The following is a 17946-nucleotide window of genomic DNA, read 5'->3' on the forward strand; positions in this document are numbered from 1 at the left end:
TTGGAAAAAATAATAAACATGATAAATATAACACAGTATTGTTACTGGCCTAATAAAAGCAATACTCTAGTATTGTTACTATCCAATATATTACAGGAGTTGCTGCTGCGGGTTTTTTTGGACCAGCACAGTAGAATCCTGGAGCATTATTTTTAAATCTACCCCTGTAGACAGGCAAACCTCATCTTAATCAGCTGACTTTTGAATTCCTCATTTTGGCCCTGAAGAAGAGTTTAAGTTTTGGTATCTTGGGGGGAAGCCAAACCTCCCTCATTGTTTTGACAAGTTAATCAAGGACACAAGTTGAGATCTTTTCTTACAGTCTGAACTGGCTATAAATAGTTGTTTGGAGTGCTGTATAAATAGCGTTGAGAGAAAGGAATTAACATCTGAAAAGCTTGTGCAAGATCAGCGTATCTAAACGGCATTATCATACAGAAATGGGGTCCATTAGGAACCAGATTCAAAAAAGAACTTGATAAATTCATGGAGGATAGGTCCATCAATGGCTATTAGCTACGATGGGCAGGGATGGTGTCCCTAGCTTCTGTTTGCCAGAAGCTGGGAATGGGTGACGGGGGATGGATCACTTGATGATGACCTGTTCTGTTCGTTCCCTCTGGGGCACCTGGCATTGGCCACTGTTGGAAGACAGGATACTGGGCTAGATGGACCTTTGATCTGACCCAGTATGGCCGTTATTATGTTCTGATTCTGATATCCAGTCACACTGAGTAATAACTCACTCTGTGAGTAGTGCCGTTGGCATCCAGGGACCTGTTTGTGCCATAACATCCTATTCAGTGTGAGTCAAGGCATCAGAACCTGGCTCATGATACATCCAGGTGGGCAGAGCAGGGAATTTGAAATGTCTCTAGCCTGTAAGGTATGTGAAATATCTGATCCATGTGATTAGACAATTCCTCCTGAAACAACAAAAAACCTCAAACAGGCTGAACACATAGTTCCTGTCTTCTTTGACAATGGATGGCAGGGGGAAAGCTTTGGAGAAAATAGCTGTGGGTGAGGGTGTACGCCAAAAACAATGATAGCAATAGAAAAGAACAAAAAATGGAAATTCAGTGAGAATATACACCGACCCAATTGCTTTGCTCTTTATTTTATAGCATGCTTTGGCTGGATTCTGGTGCATTTAATAGCATTGATTGATTCGATAGCCAAGCTTTGTGATGCATGAGTATTGAGGTTGGACAGCAACAGAGTGAGCTGGGATATGTTGATTGGCACTTGTTATAGCACTTGCAATAACTTGCCACCTCGAGTTCAAGAATAGGCAGGGAAGCTCTGTTATAGCCTCCTTTCATTGAGAGACCTCAAAGGAGCTCCCACGCCATGTGACTTGTCCAGCTGTGCGGCATGGCTGGACAATTTTACCGAATCAGAATAGTGCAGTGATTTAGCACAAGTGTAAATATAAATGGCTAAGCCAAGTGCAAGGCCTTGGGAATCAGGCACAAGGTATTTAAAAATATCACAGCGTTGTGAGGCCTGGTTATAATCACTCCACAAGTGGATAAACTGAGGCATCCAGGATTTGGAATTTGTCCATTGTCTTGCAAGGTCCACTGGTTTTCTCAAGCATTTGGTTTAGGGGGATGGTTGAGTTGTGCGTTATGAAATGTTGACACAAGTGTTTGGAGTGGTAAATAAATAACCTCTTTTATACATTGCGAAAACAAAATAATACATACAAGACTATAGTGGCAGAATCCAGAATAGATTCGGGCTTAGTCCTACTTCCAGTTCTTCCCTCTACCCCCTGGATATGCTCCTACATGGGCCACAGTCATTACTTCAGGCACCCTCGTGAGAAATTAAGCAGACTTGCTGTGAATGCATAAATATTAATAGAGCTGGGGGAATAATTTGTAATGAATAATTTATTTTACAAATGTCACCTCTTTCTTGTTTTGTGGATTGGCTGCAAGCAGCTTGATTTCCCTCCCCCATTTATTTTTGTGTATAATTCTTGCTCTGTAGCTTGTGTGTGGTCAGTTCTTTGTGAATTATCAGTGTTGGGAATATGAGTTGTTTGGATTGGACATGCCGGCCAGATGCTATTGTTTTGGTTCCCCGATTGGATGGTCACAACTCGGAACCAAGGTTTTTGGTGTGAATATTCGTGGCTAGTAAATCAGCATTCGCTTTCTGAGAAGGTTCTGCCATACTTGCCAGAAACTCTTTCCATTTCAGCAAACATTTCTGCTAGAATATTCATGGACCGCAAACTCTGACAGCAAATTCATTAAGACATTTGAATGAACATTCATAGAAATGTTTGCAGTATTTACCCAGCTCTGAATATTATGGAGTCAAGGGGAAGATTATTACCTCTAGCAAAAAAATAAGCCAACACCCTCTCGTGGTTACACAATGTAACTTCCGCTCCTTGGTAATGTGCCACATTGTTTGGGAGACAGAGGAAATATGTCTAAATGTACTTACTGTATGTCAGGTAATTGGCAAGAATTAACCAACATGAGATAGATAAGAAAGTTTCTGTTCTCCTCTTCCTAAAACAATATATATCCCTTGGATTAACCAATTATCTGAATTATTTTGGAGATGTTAGCCATACTGGGGGGGCCCATCCAGCTGGGTGAAATTTAAGGCCATATTGTGATATCTTTACTTACCAGAAAAGTACTTTATTTACTGGAACCTTATTCCATGAGTAGTTCGACTGAAGCCAAGGGGACTTCTCATAGTGCAGGGTACTATTCAGTGTGTCACCATCTGCCCTACGTAATTCCTGCTCACTCATAGTGTTTAATCTTTTATTGCAGCATTCGTTCACAAGTACGTGGCTCAGCTCTGCATGGATGTAGGCCCTCCGGCAAAGCCATTGATTTCAATTGGCTTGCATGAGATGAAACGGAGAGCAGAATGTAGCCCCCAGTGCTTAGGAATCGCTGTGGCATTTGGCACTGAACTGCTAAAATGTACAAAACGTCGGCATGATGCCATATGCTCAGCGTCGGAAAGAAAATTAAACCACATGCTCCCTGCTACTTGTTTGCTTTAAGTCAATCCTTGCAGAATGCTATTGAATTCTAATGTTTTATTCCACATCTCAATAATGCCGTAGCAGGGAGTAGGACAAAGTCATAATTTACTCTAAAAGTGGCTCAACAGCAGTTGGGTTGGATGCTTCTCTGGCATTTGTTTTCAACACAGGTGCTCAGCCAGGATCATAAAGAGAAAGCATAAGGCTTGGATTATGGCACATTCAAAATGTTAGTTTAGCAATCAAACAAAAAATCATGTCTGTTTTTTAACTCATTTCAGTCGGTGTTAAACCAGGAGCATAAAACTCTGTCTGCCTGAGTGCCCCATGTCATTAGCATTTATTAATCTAAGTTATTGGTAATGGGGAAGATCCACAGCTGGTATAAACCTGGCAATTGACACCAGCTGAGGGTCTGACCCAATAAGTTTTGGGCCTCTGATTGCTCCCGCTTCCCCCCAAACCCCTTCTCTGTAGGTTTAAATGCCTCGCTAAGAGCTGGTTACAATGGGCCCTTATGCATGAGCACTGGGGGAGAAACCATCTGCCCGTCACATAGAACATAAGCACATAGGAATCGCCCAGCTGGGTCAGACCCAAGGTCCATCCAGTCCAGATTCCTGTCTCTGTCAGTGACCAGCGCTGGCTGCTTCCGAGCAAGGTTCAAGAAACAGACAGTAATGGAATAACTTGCTGTCCCCCCCCAAAGGTCTCATCCTAATTTCTAAAATTGGAGCAGTCGCTTGACTCCTCTGAGTGTGGAGTCTATCGGTGCACCCCCCCAGAAGGGGAACATATCACTCCCGAGAGAGCAGGGCAGGCAGAGAAGAGCCCAGCACCTTTGGTGCAAGCAGCCCACATTCCTGAAGCTCGGCACAGTGTTTGCAGCCCCATTGCCACCTGTAGGATCCAGGGAGGGTTCGTCCCTCCGAGTTCCCACTGCCTTGCCCATAGCGATGTAGGACCCGATCCTTGCTGCTGAGGGGAGTGATTAGTATTACGCCCGAATGGTAGCAAGGGGTTGCTGGCACCAGCCTGTAGGTTGTGACTCTTTGCGCCCTCGTCCAGCGTTCTGTTTCAGTTGCCTTCTGACGGAAGATCTTTAAGAAGTATTGTTGGGAAATGCTCTATTGTTGTTGCTTGTGCTTTTTATTGCTAGGTTTGCTATAGTTCAGTGTTTGTCTTAGAGCCTCAGCTTAACAGTGGTGGCCAGATCTGGTCCTCAGCGGTATACGTTCATGTGTAGTGGTAGCACTTATCGGAGCACTGGGGTGAGGATAAAGGGTGCACAACGTGAAAGTATTGGAGCTAGATTAGGTCTGCCACTGATCAAAATACTTTATTTTTGCCATGTAATCCGCTCATTGATTTGCAGGTTGACATTCCTCCTGGGACTATCACAAATCCACCTACTGCTCCCTAGTGTGAGATTCTGCCTTTGTATGGCTGGATTAGCTGTCAGATGTGTAAAAGCAAAGGTAGCTAGAAAGCTCCCCAGTGACTACCTGGCTTCCAGTTCTGGAGAAAGCCACTTATTGCAGGCAGGCTCTCGTTGGAACAGTGCGCTTTGCTGCTGATTGGACCCTCATTTGGACACATTACATCACATCGGAGGAGATCTGCCCCTTTTGAAGCATGGCAGTGTTCCTGTTAGATGCAGAGGCAGTTGTCAGGTCCTTAATGGATCAATAAGTCGCAGAGCTTGGTAGGATTATTACTATTTAATTCACATTTCTATTGCAGTAGTGTCTTGAGGTCTTACCCAGGTGGGACTGCTATTGTGTAAGGCTGGTCCAAGCACATCGTATGCCTGACATATGGCGCACCTGCCTTGTCTCTCCTTTCCAGTGGGTGAATTGTGTTCCCAGTTCCTTTCCCCCACCTGTCCTCTCCCCTCTCTCTCATTCAGAGTCTGACCACCTCGCACTGTCCTCCGATCTGTTTCCCTGCATGAGCTGCTACTCCCCTGCCATTCCCCATGGCTGCTGCAATCTCTATACAGAGGGACCAAGGGGTGGAATGGTCCAGCAGTTTGCTTGACGGTCTGGAAGCCAGCCAGCCCTCCTAGCCCAAGGGAGACGAGCACAACCCAGCTGTAGCCAACCCTGACTCACAGGCAGAATGAAACTAACCATTCGTCAATGTCACTGCAAAGTCCTGCTCTGTGGAGAGCACAGCGGGAGGGGAGCAGATGGGCAGGGAGAAGAGGGACCAAGGGGTGGGAGGAGAGGGAAGGGGCAGCAGAGGAGCATGGAAGCAACAGAAGGTATGTGGGGGAGTGGGAAAATAGACCAGACTAAAGGGAGAGGGGTAAGAGGCAACTGATCCAGGGGGCTCCCCTAGCTTGCGAGCAGCCTAGATGGTCTACACACACCCAGTCTGCTCCTCTCGGGTCGCTCCCCGCATCAGCTCTCCCTGCTTTGCTCCTGGAAATGTGGGACCCAGGCGGGAAGCCGAGCCAGGTGTTGCTGTGTGGAACCAGAGAGCCGTGCTCTGGCTCTGGCCCTGTATACCATCACCAGGGCCAGAGCTGGGCAGCTCTCTTCCACCAGCAGCAGGGTGGTGGGATGGGGAATGAGGCAGACAGGCAGGACGGTGTGGAAGGAGGAAGCAAAGCAGGAGACCTAATCCAGCCCTCCCTCTGGCCTTGCAGAATCCCCCTCCAGCACTGAATGCATCTCTCCTTCCAGCCTGGTTCTGCAGCTTGGCAGCTCTTTGACGGTGTCATGTGGCCCTGCTGCGTTAGTGCCACGGATGCAGCCAAAATCCATTGCAGGAAGGCCCAGAATTCCCAACCTGGGCTCCGTTAGAGACAGACAAGCAGGGTCAGCGGCTGCAGTTTGTGCTAGCGGCTGATGGGTAGAGGATTCCCTCAGCCTGTCAAACCCCTTGGCGCTGAAATATCCCAGCTCCCTCCCCTTCCCCGACACAGCTTGGCTGCATTCCTCCTCACGCATTCAGAAGAGTTAATTAGAGCCTGGTGCTATAAATCTTACATCCTTAAGTGCCAGGCAATCCCCCCATCTCTCATGTGTGTGGGAGTTGTGGCAGTATTGAATTTTCAAATAAAATGATTAACAGGCAGCATTAGGGCAGTAATCGAGAAAACGTTCTTCCCCCTTCTTTGCCATCCTCAGCTCCAGAGGAAGCTTTTTGCTTAAATTTTAATGAAAAGGGCTTTTCTCTGTGCTCCAGGGGGCAGATAACCCTTGCCCTGACCTGGTGACTGTTTTGGAATCTGTTTGTTGTCAGGAGTCTGGCAGGCAAACAGACGGTTGTTCTGAAGAGGTACAGGTGCTCAGTTCAGCTTTAAATGCAGCTAGCTGCAATTATTGGCATTTCAAGTGTGTTTGACCTGGGACTTTAAACAGAAGCGAATGAGTCTACCTGATGGAAAAGTCTGTTCTAGGTGTCATAACACAACAACATATCTCAGATTTCATGAAGCAGAGAATTAAAATCCATCGTGAACACCACAGAGAGCAGTTTGGTTCAGCCGTACGCGGAAGTCTGTAAGCCTACTGGGTGAAGAAACAATTACTTCAACAGGCTGGTGAAGAAATATAGACATTGGCTTTATAATCTGCCCTGTTTGTGTTGCGGCAAAACTCATTTGCTAGAGCTTTCAAAAAGGCCTAGTCCAAAAATGGTTCTCAGAATCTATCCTGCAGAGGTCCCATGTGAATGAAAAAGTGATCTTTTCATGAATACCAAACGTACTCATTTAGGATCAGATTTATTAGCATGTGAATCACTGGAGTTGAAATTGATAAAATACATTTCAAGCGGTGTTCTAAATAATGCTTTCAACATTCAGCGTTGGATGAGTGACATTCATGTACTAGGGAGGAGACGTTTTGGGAAGTAGTTTTTTGCCACAATCTTGCCATTGTACTTTTATGTACCGTGCTGTTGTTCATGATACGTGTTATTGTTACCTTGAGTGGCTTGCCAGAATTTGAGATCTTGTCGGTATTTCCAGTTGGGTGGAGAAAGTGCACCATACTCTGTCCTTAATCTTGTTTGGGTACAAAGTCTTGTTTCCCTGAACACAGGAGGAACCAAAAAGAAGAAATTGTTTCTTTGCTTACAGCCCCAACTTTCTTTTAGCCAGCTTCTCCACACTGCACATCTTCTGACCCTTCTCAGGCTGTCTCCCTGCTTCCCTCATGTACACAGTTCAGATTTCTGGGTGGGCTCCTCCTCTTCTCTCAGGTGGAAGCTGTCTCTTACAGCTGTTTTCAATAAGGGGTGGAGAGGACACTCCACAGTTTAAAAGAGGTTTAACCCAACCTACAGCAGTATGTTACATACAATGTCTGCTGATACGGAGTGAGTGAGTGATTGATTGATTGATTGATTTATTAAGCAAAATTGCAGACCAAAGTCTGTGCTCACAAGGGTGTAAATCAGAGGTGACACTGCTGGAGTCCATAATCTGTGTGAGTGAGAAGAGAGCCAGCTCTCTTGCAATTAAGACGCTGTGGGTGTGGGTGTAGGGGAGAGAGAGAGAGCGCGCAATTTGGTCTTGCTTCTGGAGAGCAAAGCCTTTATTTTATAAAGAATGAAAATGAAAGTCGTGAGAACAGCAGAATGCAAATTGCATTTAGCATTGTCTAGACAGCGCAGAGTCATTGTGGTCGTTAAAACGGAATCCAGATGTTGTCATTTTCTTTTGTTGAAGTCTTTTCTGGTTTAGCAGGAAGGAGGGGGAGAGAGAGACCTACCTACATCAATTATAACACTGCTCCAGGTCAGGTATGGAGATTAAACCCAGAACCTCTGGATCTTAAAAGCATGAGTGTCTGGAACTAAAGTTTTGTTAGATGCATGGCGGCAGCAGACTCATAAATGTTTTACATGTTCCAGCCACTAGATGGGGACAAAAAGCTATACGGCCTGAACACATGCACAGCCATAGAAATGCTGTGTGCTTCAGAGCGGAGTAGTGGAAATGCTCAATTAAGGCATCCAAACAATATTAACTCTTTTCTGTAGTGACACCATGAGTGGGGGACTCTAATGCATTTTAATGTTTGTAATCCAAGATTAATCATAATCCTATGGGTATGGCATGGCATCCCTAGGGAGCAGAGTTTAGCTTATTTGGGTGCCCTAACTGCATGTTACCGTCACATGTCTGGATTTCTTTTAAGTTTAACCTTGGCTCTGAATTTTCTGGGGTGGTCACACTTAGTTTGGGAATATTTTCAACATCTATGTACCATATTTTAGCGTAAATTGCTGATATGCACTCTCAGCCTTCACTCCGACTTATTAGGGCCTGATCCAAAGTCCTCTGAATTCAATGGAAAGATGACAAGTAATTCCAATGGTCTCTGATCATTAATATATCCCACAAGCACCAGTGTCCTCCAACCTGTGCTAGTATCTGCTGGGGTCCCACTGCCGCTGCCTCAATTTCAGCTTGCTCCCTTTTCTAGATGTTCATCTTGGCCGGAATCACACTGTGCATGGATTTGGCCCTGCCCACACCTTCTTGCAGCCGGGCCAGGCCTGCTCTTTTCAAACAGGCCTGAGATCACATGAAGCCCCTTCCTTGCTGTTGTGGGTCTTTCTGGAGGACTGGTTGTACCCTTTGGTCAACCAGGGCCCACGCAGCCGATGCTTGACTCCGCCTTATGGAGTTACTCCGAGGCAATATGTTTCTCACGCTTCTCTGCCTTGTTTCTTAAAGCTGCAGCACACAGAGTAGCAGTACAGGCAAAGCACTCCTTTAAAAGGACTAGTGAGGAGATCCTGGATGGCCATTTAAAGGTCAAAGTTGTTTGCTACAATGTTAGCACCACATGGTAACGACATGGTTATTTTTATTATCCATTATTTGTGTGTTTGCCCAGAGGGTCCAGCTAAGATTGGGAATGCAGTGAGCAGGACGCTGAACAAACACATAGTAAGAGACACCAAATACACAGGATAGGAATGATTATTCCCATTTTGCAGATGGGGACCTGAGGGAAATGGCTTGCCCAAAGTCAGTGACAGAGCCAAGAACTGAATGCAGATCTCCTGAATCCTAGCCCTGTGCCTTAGCCACAAGAGCTTCCTTCCTCTCCCAACATGGAGCATGGTACTTCTGAGCACCTTGGCTATACCTTAGCCCACCACAGTCTGCCAGCAGTTGGAGATCAGAGACAAATGCACTAACCTACATAGGCAAGACTCCATGGGTGCTCCAGGGCTGGAGCACCCATGGGGAAAAATTAGTGGGTACTCCTCACCCATTGGCAGCCAAGCTCCCCCAGCCCCACCTCGCCTCCTCCTTCCCCCTCCCCAGCATACTGTGTCCCCACTCCTCACCCTCCCTCCCAGCGCTTCCCACCGCCCCACTGCCTAACAGCTGTTTGGTGGCACTTAGGACTTTCTGGGAGGGAAGGGGAGAAGCAGGGACACGGTGTGCTCAGGGAGGTGGTGGAGAAGAGGTGGGGTGGGGCCAGGGGCGGCAGGGGGTCGAGAACCCACCGGGAAAACGGGAAGTCGGCACCTATGCTAACCTATAGATTACAAGGAAGTGGTTCCTATTAGTATGAAAGTGGATAGTAGCAGATACAGGGTGTATATAATAGCTCCAAATGCTAGCGTGAAAGTCATCAGAGGTGTCTCGCTCATATGCTTTTATTGTGACTCTATTAGCGTGGACAGTAGAAGCCGAGACAAAGCTGATCTAAATTTATAGCAGCACTTATTAAAGGGAGAGATGACTTAAATGTGAATAATAGCCAAGAAACACCAATTATTCTGCTTGACAACTATCTAAATTACTTCTGGGTAGTTAAGAGCAGCAATGTCAAACTTGTGGCCTGTGGTCTCTGAGAAGTTTACTGTAAAGTCATGGTACTAATAAAGTTAATGGTGGGGGGGGGAAGTTTTCTGATGCTGCAAAATGCAAACATCTTTGGTATGGCGCCAGACCACCCCATTTCCAGTCTTGCCTGTGATGGGCACGGACCAGTGAGTCCCACCAACCTACATACTGCATTTCACCTCCTTCCCATTAAATGGATTGACCCTCTGATTTAAACTCATCTATAACTTAGAGTGCCTAGATGTTTTGCTTTGCCAATAATAGCTCCAGTTTTCAGGCGAGACTTCTGGGCAAATGTTAAACTAAATGTGTGAAGTTCACCACCCTCCCTTTGTGTAATGGAATGCCACAAATGTTATCCCTGCAAATATTTTTTTTGGGGGGGTGGGGATGAAGAAAGTTTTGAATTGTATTTCTGCCTATGTAGTAAGGTTAAAGTACAGGGCCTAACTGGGAGTCACTTGGAAGGTTATTTTATTGAATTCATATGTATGGAGATATTTCTGTTGTCCATTGTCCATGGAATGGAGGTAACCTTTCAAGTAGATGACTACTGCAGTATATGCAGTGTTTATATGCTTAGGTTTCTTCCGTTTTGGGACAGATTACCAGTTCCAGCAATAGTTCCAATTTTTAAGTCTCGGGAATGTCATGCAAATGACTAATCTTTCAAAACGCAAGAAACTTGAAGATCATTTCCAGTGTGTGCTTGGGTCTGTCTGTGTACATGTATGCTTGAAAACTTCCTTTGGTTTCCAAAGGTTTGGCTGAGAAAGGCAGGTGGTCCAGTGGATGGGATACTGTTCGCGGAGTCAGGAAGCCTGGATGTTTGGACCTGACTCTGCCACCGATTTACTGTGTGACCTTGGACAAGTCATTTGCCCTCCCATCCATCATCTGGCTTGCACCCTTGTTTGGACAGGGCCTGTTTCTTACTAATGTGTGTGACTAGCACACAGCACAGTGGAGCCCCAATAAAGCGGCTAAGTGCTACTATACTACAAATAATGTCAATTTGGGAGTCATATTGAATGGGAAACAGCTACTGATGATGACAACTTGAGAACAATGACTATATTAACATTTCCACATGCACCGAGCCAATGGCATGAAATAAACTTTCAATGGACTCTTAACATTGGTACGGTAGGTAGAATTGAGTGCAGTTTTGAAATTCTGTCCCGTGAGAAATTCTGACACTTAAACATTTGATTTTTGTCCTGATACAAGAAATGTAGCTCTCGTGGGAGCCTGAACCACAGAGAATCAGTGCCAGAACTGTAACTCCTGTAAAGCAATGGACCGCAATAAGAAAATGCAGTTTAATATTTTGTTGAATTGATTCAAAAGAAAACATTTTGGGTCATTTCTGATAATGAAATATTCTAATTTGGATTGAAACAACCCAAAATAAAATATTTCACTTTAGTTTTCCCTGATGGAAAATCGATTTTTTGGGCAAAATCCGTATTTCAGATTAAAAATAATTATTATTTTGCAGAAACTACATTTTTGCATTAGAAAATCCCTCCATGGCCAGTGCCTAACCCGCTCCACCTGTTAGTTAATATGAAAAGAGCCTGGAATGCAAGTGAGCCTCCCCATTTCACAGTCACTTATATACACGTTTGCAGATATGCTTCTTTTTTTTTCTTGAAATGTAGATTTAAAATGCACTACTAGATAGATAGATAAAAACACATTGGAAAGAGCTGCTTTCCCTTAAAACAGTGCTAAGTCTAGTTTAGAGCTCTGGTCTACAACTAGCCTGTGATTCATGTTCCAATATTATTTCAAATTCGCTCCTGGTAGTAGGAAAACAGATGCAAAAAACTGGAACTAGAGCATAGTTGATGTTACACTTGGCCATAGTTTTGGGCAATACCAAGTACACGTGACAATCAGATTTCCCAGATCAGTTTGGTTTAGCTAATTTAACCTCTACAATCAGCTCTCCTGGTGATTGGGATAATGCAACCAACAGTCCTCAAAAAGGCTAAACCTCGCATCTCTGGCTTTTCAGAATTGATTTTATTGAGACCTGAAGCTCAGTATTACACTCACACATGCACGATGCTAGTGAGTATATGGGAAAGAAGCATTGCATGTACATAACCAGCTGGGCCATGTTTTATTTGTTGGGTCTTTATCAGCATGAGAAAACAAAAATTCTGCTGACTTCAGAAGCGACTTGGGTTTGAAATTGTCTAATAAATTTTTTTTTTAAAGTCAAGATCAGTAGATTAAAGGAATCTCCTTTATAAAATAAAATCTATAACCAACCTTGTTTGGGAGACAAATCAAGTATTGGTGCTGTGAATTATTCATTGTTATCAGGGAACCAGCTCAGGATCCCAGGGACTGAATTTAAGGAGCTGCAGGGAGTTATAGCAGCCACATGTGCAGCGGGTATAAATTGGCAGAGCTCCAGTCACTTCACTGGAGCACTACCAATTTACACCAGCGGAAGATTTAGTCCCAATGTTTTCCTGTGGTCTTGCAGCCGGGAAGGGGGCACTGCATTACCAATCAGCTGCTCAGGGGAAGCCTTTGACCATGACAAAGTATCCAATAACGGGAGGGGCATGAAGGAAGCTAAATGTTTGAAGCTTTGTTTTATGCTTGGAAACCAATTCAGCACTCTCCTGCCTTCTACTAAAACATTATTTAACTGCACAATGGGCAAAATGCTCGCCCCATTGAAGTGAATGAGGGTTTTGCCTATTGATTTCAAGGGGACCAGGATTTCCTGCCTGGTGCTAATGACTATGGTGATGTTGAGCTGCCTGGTGATTTGAAGGGGTGGGGAGGGGTTGTACTTTGGGATGACTTCATCAGACTTCCTGCTCGTAAACGATTCTCATGTGGTCTAACTCTCAAATCCACCATGTGTCCTACCCCTCTCTTCCCCCCCCCCCAGCTCATACACCCCCAGCCCCAATTTTAATTTATTTATTTATTTTGTATGTGTGTTTCCAGGTCCAAACTGCTTTGCAGGAACCACCATAATTCCGGCTGGCATTGAAGTGAAAGTGGATGAGTGTAACATCTGTCACTGTCACAACGGGGACTGGTGGAAGCCTGCTCAGTGTTCAAAACGCGAATGCCACGGCAAGCAGACTCTGTAGAGGCAAAATCCAGACCAATGACAAGTCTATTAAAAAAACAAACATAACGGCTTCTACACTGCACATGTTAAACCTCCTGCCAAATGCAATAGGGTCACCAGCAAAACCTTTTAGGGTTAACAAAAGTGAATATTTTGCTAACAGGAAAGTTCTCACACACCGTATACAGAATATAGATCCAGTAGCTAAATATCTAATCTGCTTTTGCTTGATGGGGACTCAATAGCTGAGGTTTTGGAAGGGAAAATACCTGCACAGGTTCCTCCGCTCATAATGCCTCCACCCTGCCAATTAACTTGTAGCTTTTCTATCACTTCCTACAATGTGAATTGCGTTTTTGCTGTTGTGATTTTTTTTTAAACATCTTCCTAAACTTTCTCACAGCCAGGGTCTTCTGGGTAATAAGATTATGGGTAAAACAAGAATGAACATTTTTCTAAATGTCTCATGATGCTAAAAATAGAGATGGGAGGTGGATGGCTGGATAGATGGAATAAATCAAACTGGACTGTAAACTGCAGAAAGGATCGGCCATGCACTAGGAACACTCTGTCTGTGTTATGCTTTCTCCACTGAGTGGGGTCAATCAAGTTGAAGAAATCTACACAATAATCACGACTGATACATTAAAGCTGTCAATCAAATCACTAAATGATGCCGGATAACAGCAGTAGGTGGACACAACTCCCTTGATAGCGATGAAGATGATGGGGAAAACACGAATCAAAATAATTTGGAAAATGACAAACACTAGATTTGCAGCCGAGGTTGAAACTGTGCCCCATTTGTTACCAGCATTGATCAAGCTCTTTGTTTTGGACTGTTTGTAATCACTTTGGATACACATACATTCCTGGTGTACTTGTGCTGCCTTACACCAGCAATTAGTTTGGCCCTTTGTGGATTCTGCTAGCATAAACTGTTGGGTCAATGTGCACAGACCCACTATGAATATGATCAGCATTGACCCTAGCCCTCTGATTTGATTTCAACATGCAGCTACGTCTGCATGTACCTTGTCACTGTGCCATCACCACTCTGCATCAAACCCTAGTCTCACTGAAGTCAGTGGCGAAATTTCAGTTGACCTCAGTGAGACCAAGATTTGGCCCACTGTTTCTTGTTCAAGTGCGGATCTGAATAAATCTCTGACCAGCCCCCAGTGAGATTTCTGCAGCTATTTGCTGGAGATTTTTTGTTATGAATTCAAATATTGGATGGGATTTAAAAAAAATTAAAATCACAAAACTGCCCTGGAGCACCAGCAGAAATAGTGACAATGGACAACTGGTTGTTCACAGAGCAAGCTAAACCTATGCCCTCACTAACATACATGGTATGAGCTGTTGCCTAGTGCGTTCTCCTGTCCTATGGACAGTGGACAAGATATTTTTCCTGAGAACACTCTTAGTGAGCCCCTCATTTTCTCACCATTCCCCAAGGCCTGTGCCCACATGGCCAAGGAACCCATCTGTAACATCCCCACTCCTAGGAGGTGAGCATGCTCCTTGCACCGCTGACACTCCTAGACCCTAGCAGCCCAAGAGCAAATGATCACGTTTAAAGGATCCCTACATGGAGCACATGCTGGGACTCTTCCCATTGACTCCAGTGGAAACTGGCCAAGGCTCAGACTGGTGTGATGTGCTATCAGTGAGCTAGGCCCGCAAAGGCATATTTCCCTGGATTTACAGCAGCACTTGTCATACAAAGCCAGATTATTAACCTCCTCTCCATGCTGAGTCATACTTTCCTCCTGGTGTAGCTCAATTGAAGCCAGTGGGCCCAATCACAAAGCAAGGTGCTACTCAGCATGAGACCAAGGATCAGAATGTCTCCTACAGACATTACATGTCTTCCCTCCTAAAAGCAGCTAGTTCTAGCAAGAGCCATTCCTCAAATGAACGTGGTGAGGGCCCTCCAACACCTTGAGTAAACTGGCTTCCTTGCAATACAAATAGCTTTGCCATCCTGCAGACCACCAACAGCCCTTTCTGCAGAGCACCAATCTGCACCAAGGTTGGAACTTTACTGTGGCAGCCATTCATAAATAATATTCGATCTTGAATCATTCATGAGCATCCCTGTGTGATTTATTCATGCCCACACAAAGTAGAGGCATTCCAGGCTTTCTATGCATGGAGAGACATGGTTTCCTTTGCACCAAGATAGCCTAGTGCCAGCTTTGACATTCACATTCGTGGGAATAAAAAATAAATGATGTGGCTGGGGTGAAAACATAAAGAAAACCTTTAGTAGAGCCATGATGTATCCATTATTAAGGAGCTACCACTTCCTTCTTAGGGGAATAGAATGAGAACATGCAACTGGGACACCAAGATGTAATAATTCTGCATCAAAGGATAAGCACACCAAGAGCTCTATCAAGGACTTACTAGGGCAAAGGGTGCATACACTGAGAAGCCATCTTCAAAAAGCAGCTGTCAACACTGCTGGAGGAGGGCAGCTCCGTGGTCTTTGTTAGCAGCCAGAGAGAGTCTTTTCCTCACTGCAAGCTAGTTACTTTCAGGCTTTGTAGCCCTGACACCTGTTTGTTTATCTTCCGGAAGATGTAACCCAATACTGTGACAGACCTGCTCAAAGCAGTGATACCACTTTACAGTTCTATTATAACCAGATCACGGCTTTTGAACCATTGTTTGCTTTTTTATTTATGAATTTTTTGTTAAGACTTTGGGCCCCAAAACTGCTCTTGTTAGAGTCAATGACAAACTCTTAGGGACAGCTCCTCGGCGGCTTTAAATTGGCACAGTTCCTCTGAAATCAATGGAACCATGTTGATGTAAACCAGCTGAGGATCTGGCCCACTTCGGCATCAATGGTAGGAGGCTCAGATCCTTTGTTTGCAACCAGCCTATTCTTATTTCCTCCCCATTTGAGTTTTAGTGGGGCCAGATTCGCAGCTGCCAGAATTCAGCATAGCGCTGTTGATGTCAGCTACGATTTACACCCGCTGAGAATGTGGCCCATGTACACTGCTACTGTTAAATAAGGGACCATCATATTTACTTGTAAGCGGCTAGCGGGCAATGACTTGCCAGTTTCAAAACGCTCTAAACAACAGGGTGCCTGGAAAACGAATGGGGCAAAAACGCCAAACTTGACTGTAAAAATATGGGGTTTGAGCAACAATATTTGATGTGTAAAAATATATTATTAAAAATTATTTTGTTAAATATAAAGTCTGTTAACCTGCAAAAAAAAATGTTTTTTGGTGTATTTTACTCAGCCACTCATCCTGCAAGTCAGCTCATCTCTCTCCTCCAGTTCCAAATGAAACAGGACAGCACGGGCTTTGGGATCTCCGGGGGGCGGGGGTTTGCTTGAGTAAAGACTGTGCAGAAGAGACTGCAGGAGCTCACCTAGTGGCTGTAAATAGCTGAGGAGTGCCTGGATTCTGGCAGAGTAGGTTAAACCACCAGATCCTCAGCTGGTGTAAACTGGCTTAGCTCCACTGATGTGACTGGAGTGACGTTGATTTATATCAGCTGCGGCACTTTCCTGCAGCCTTTTCTTGAACATTCGTTTATTTGTTGCAAGATGGCTCCTGAACTTGTATTAGCTTTCGTGCCTTTTCAACTCTAGCCTATACACTTATATCCCCAGGTACGACAAAGTTAGTTTCTGGATCAGTGAATTGAAAGCCCAGTAATTCAAACAATAGGATGGCGAGTTACACAAGACACTAGATTTACTCCACAGGTCTTGTACTGTGATAGGAAGTGTTTGACTAGTCCCAAAATGGTAATCGTCCTTTGCACTTCTTTAGCAATTACCAGCCAAGGATCTTGGAGCCCCTTAACAGACATGAATAAAATAGTCAGCTCTTAAAATGCTTTACAAAGGAGGTCAATAGCATGATCTTTGTTTTATTGATGGGAAACTGAGGCACAGAGGGGGTCACATGACTGCCCAAGGTCACACTGAAAGGTTATGGTAGTGCTGTGAACACCACTGTCCTGACGCCTGGTCCTTTCCTTTAACCCCACTGCTATCACTCCCCTCGTGGTACCACTTTAAACCTGATGCATCTAATCAGAGTAATAATTTGTTTTCAGTTCAGTTCAGTTCACAAAATCAATTTGGTACCTACAGAAGGAGATGCACCATTATTTACCCTAATTAGTAGTTACGCTAATTAATTACAGATGAATGAATGTAGTTAATGTTTGTACAGTGCTTGGAACATGTACAGCACTACACATGCAAAATATTATTAATTAAACTAAACATATCTATATCCCAGCCCATGCTGGTTAATTGTTTCCTAAAGGCCAGACTCTCACACTAGTACTTGCATTGAGTCATCCCTTCTTCTGTGAGTAGTGCTATTGATTTCAGTGGGACACCTCTCAGAGTTAAGGGCTGCTGGGTGTGAAAAAGGGCTGAAGGAACTGACCCTGTCTCTCTTCCCCAGCCAGTTTAGAAGTGGATTGATAAACAATACAGGGACTATTAACTTGGATTTTGGAAAATCATTTGGCAGAGAGACCAGGTATTAGGAAAAAATGGTGTCGCACTTTTAAAAGAGGAAATTAACAAGCTGCTTAACTTAGTAGTCAAGCCGTGCTCATAGGTTATGAAAAAATGGATATTGCTGCAGGGAGATACAGTGAAACCCGGCCATGCTTCTGATCACTTCCAAGAGGCAGTCACCCTCAGGACCTGCCAATGAGCTACTCTCCTGTATTAGGCTCCTGGCTGAGCTTCTCAAAGGTATGTACAAGGTTAAATACCTTTGAAGATATGGGCCCCTGTGAAAAGCAGGCCTGTGGGCAGCATATTGCTGCTAACACATAGCTCACTTCAGAGGCTGCAGATGTATCCTCTAGTGCCTGCTCAATAGCCACCCAAACCAAAAACTGCCCAGCTGCAGCATGGAAAGGCCATCAATGAACCAGCAAGGAGCTGAGAAAGGCACCGAGAAAGTGCCCAAGGGGAAG

At 44.6% G+C, this 17946-nt stretch overlaps 1 protein-coding gene across 2 annotated transcripts in view; it reads left to right on the top strand.

Annotated features, from left to right (window-relative positions):
• The window catches only part of VWC2L (von Willebrand factor C domain containing 2 like), a 127915-nt gene that overhangs the window by 71253 nt on the left and 38716 nt on the right, over positions 1-17946 (top strand). The window contains exon 4 of one of the 2 annotated variants that reach the window (XM_038422551.2): positions 12834-14526. The exons of the other annotated variant lie outside the window; for it this stretch is intronic. Within the exon in view, the coding sequence (XP_038278479.1) occupies positions 12834-12982 (149 nt within the window). The 3' untranslated portion in view covers positions 12983-14526. Of the gene's footprint in view, positions 1-12833; positions 14527-17946 lie in introns of those variants that run through there. 2 annotated transcript variants of the gene reach the window in all.

This window comes from Dermochelys coriacea, chromosome 11 (assembly GCF_009764565.3).
Source record: "Dermochelys coriacea isolate rDerCor1 chromosome 11, rDerCor1.pri.v4, whole genome shotgun sequence".
NCBI classification, from domain to species: domain Eukaryota; kingdom Metazoa; phylum Chordata; order Testudines; family Dermochelyidae; genus Dermochelys; species Dermochelys coriacea.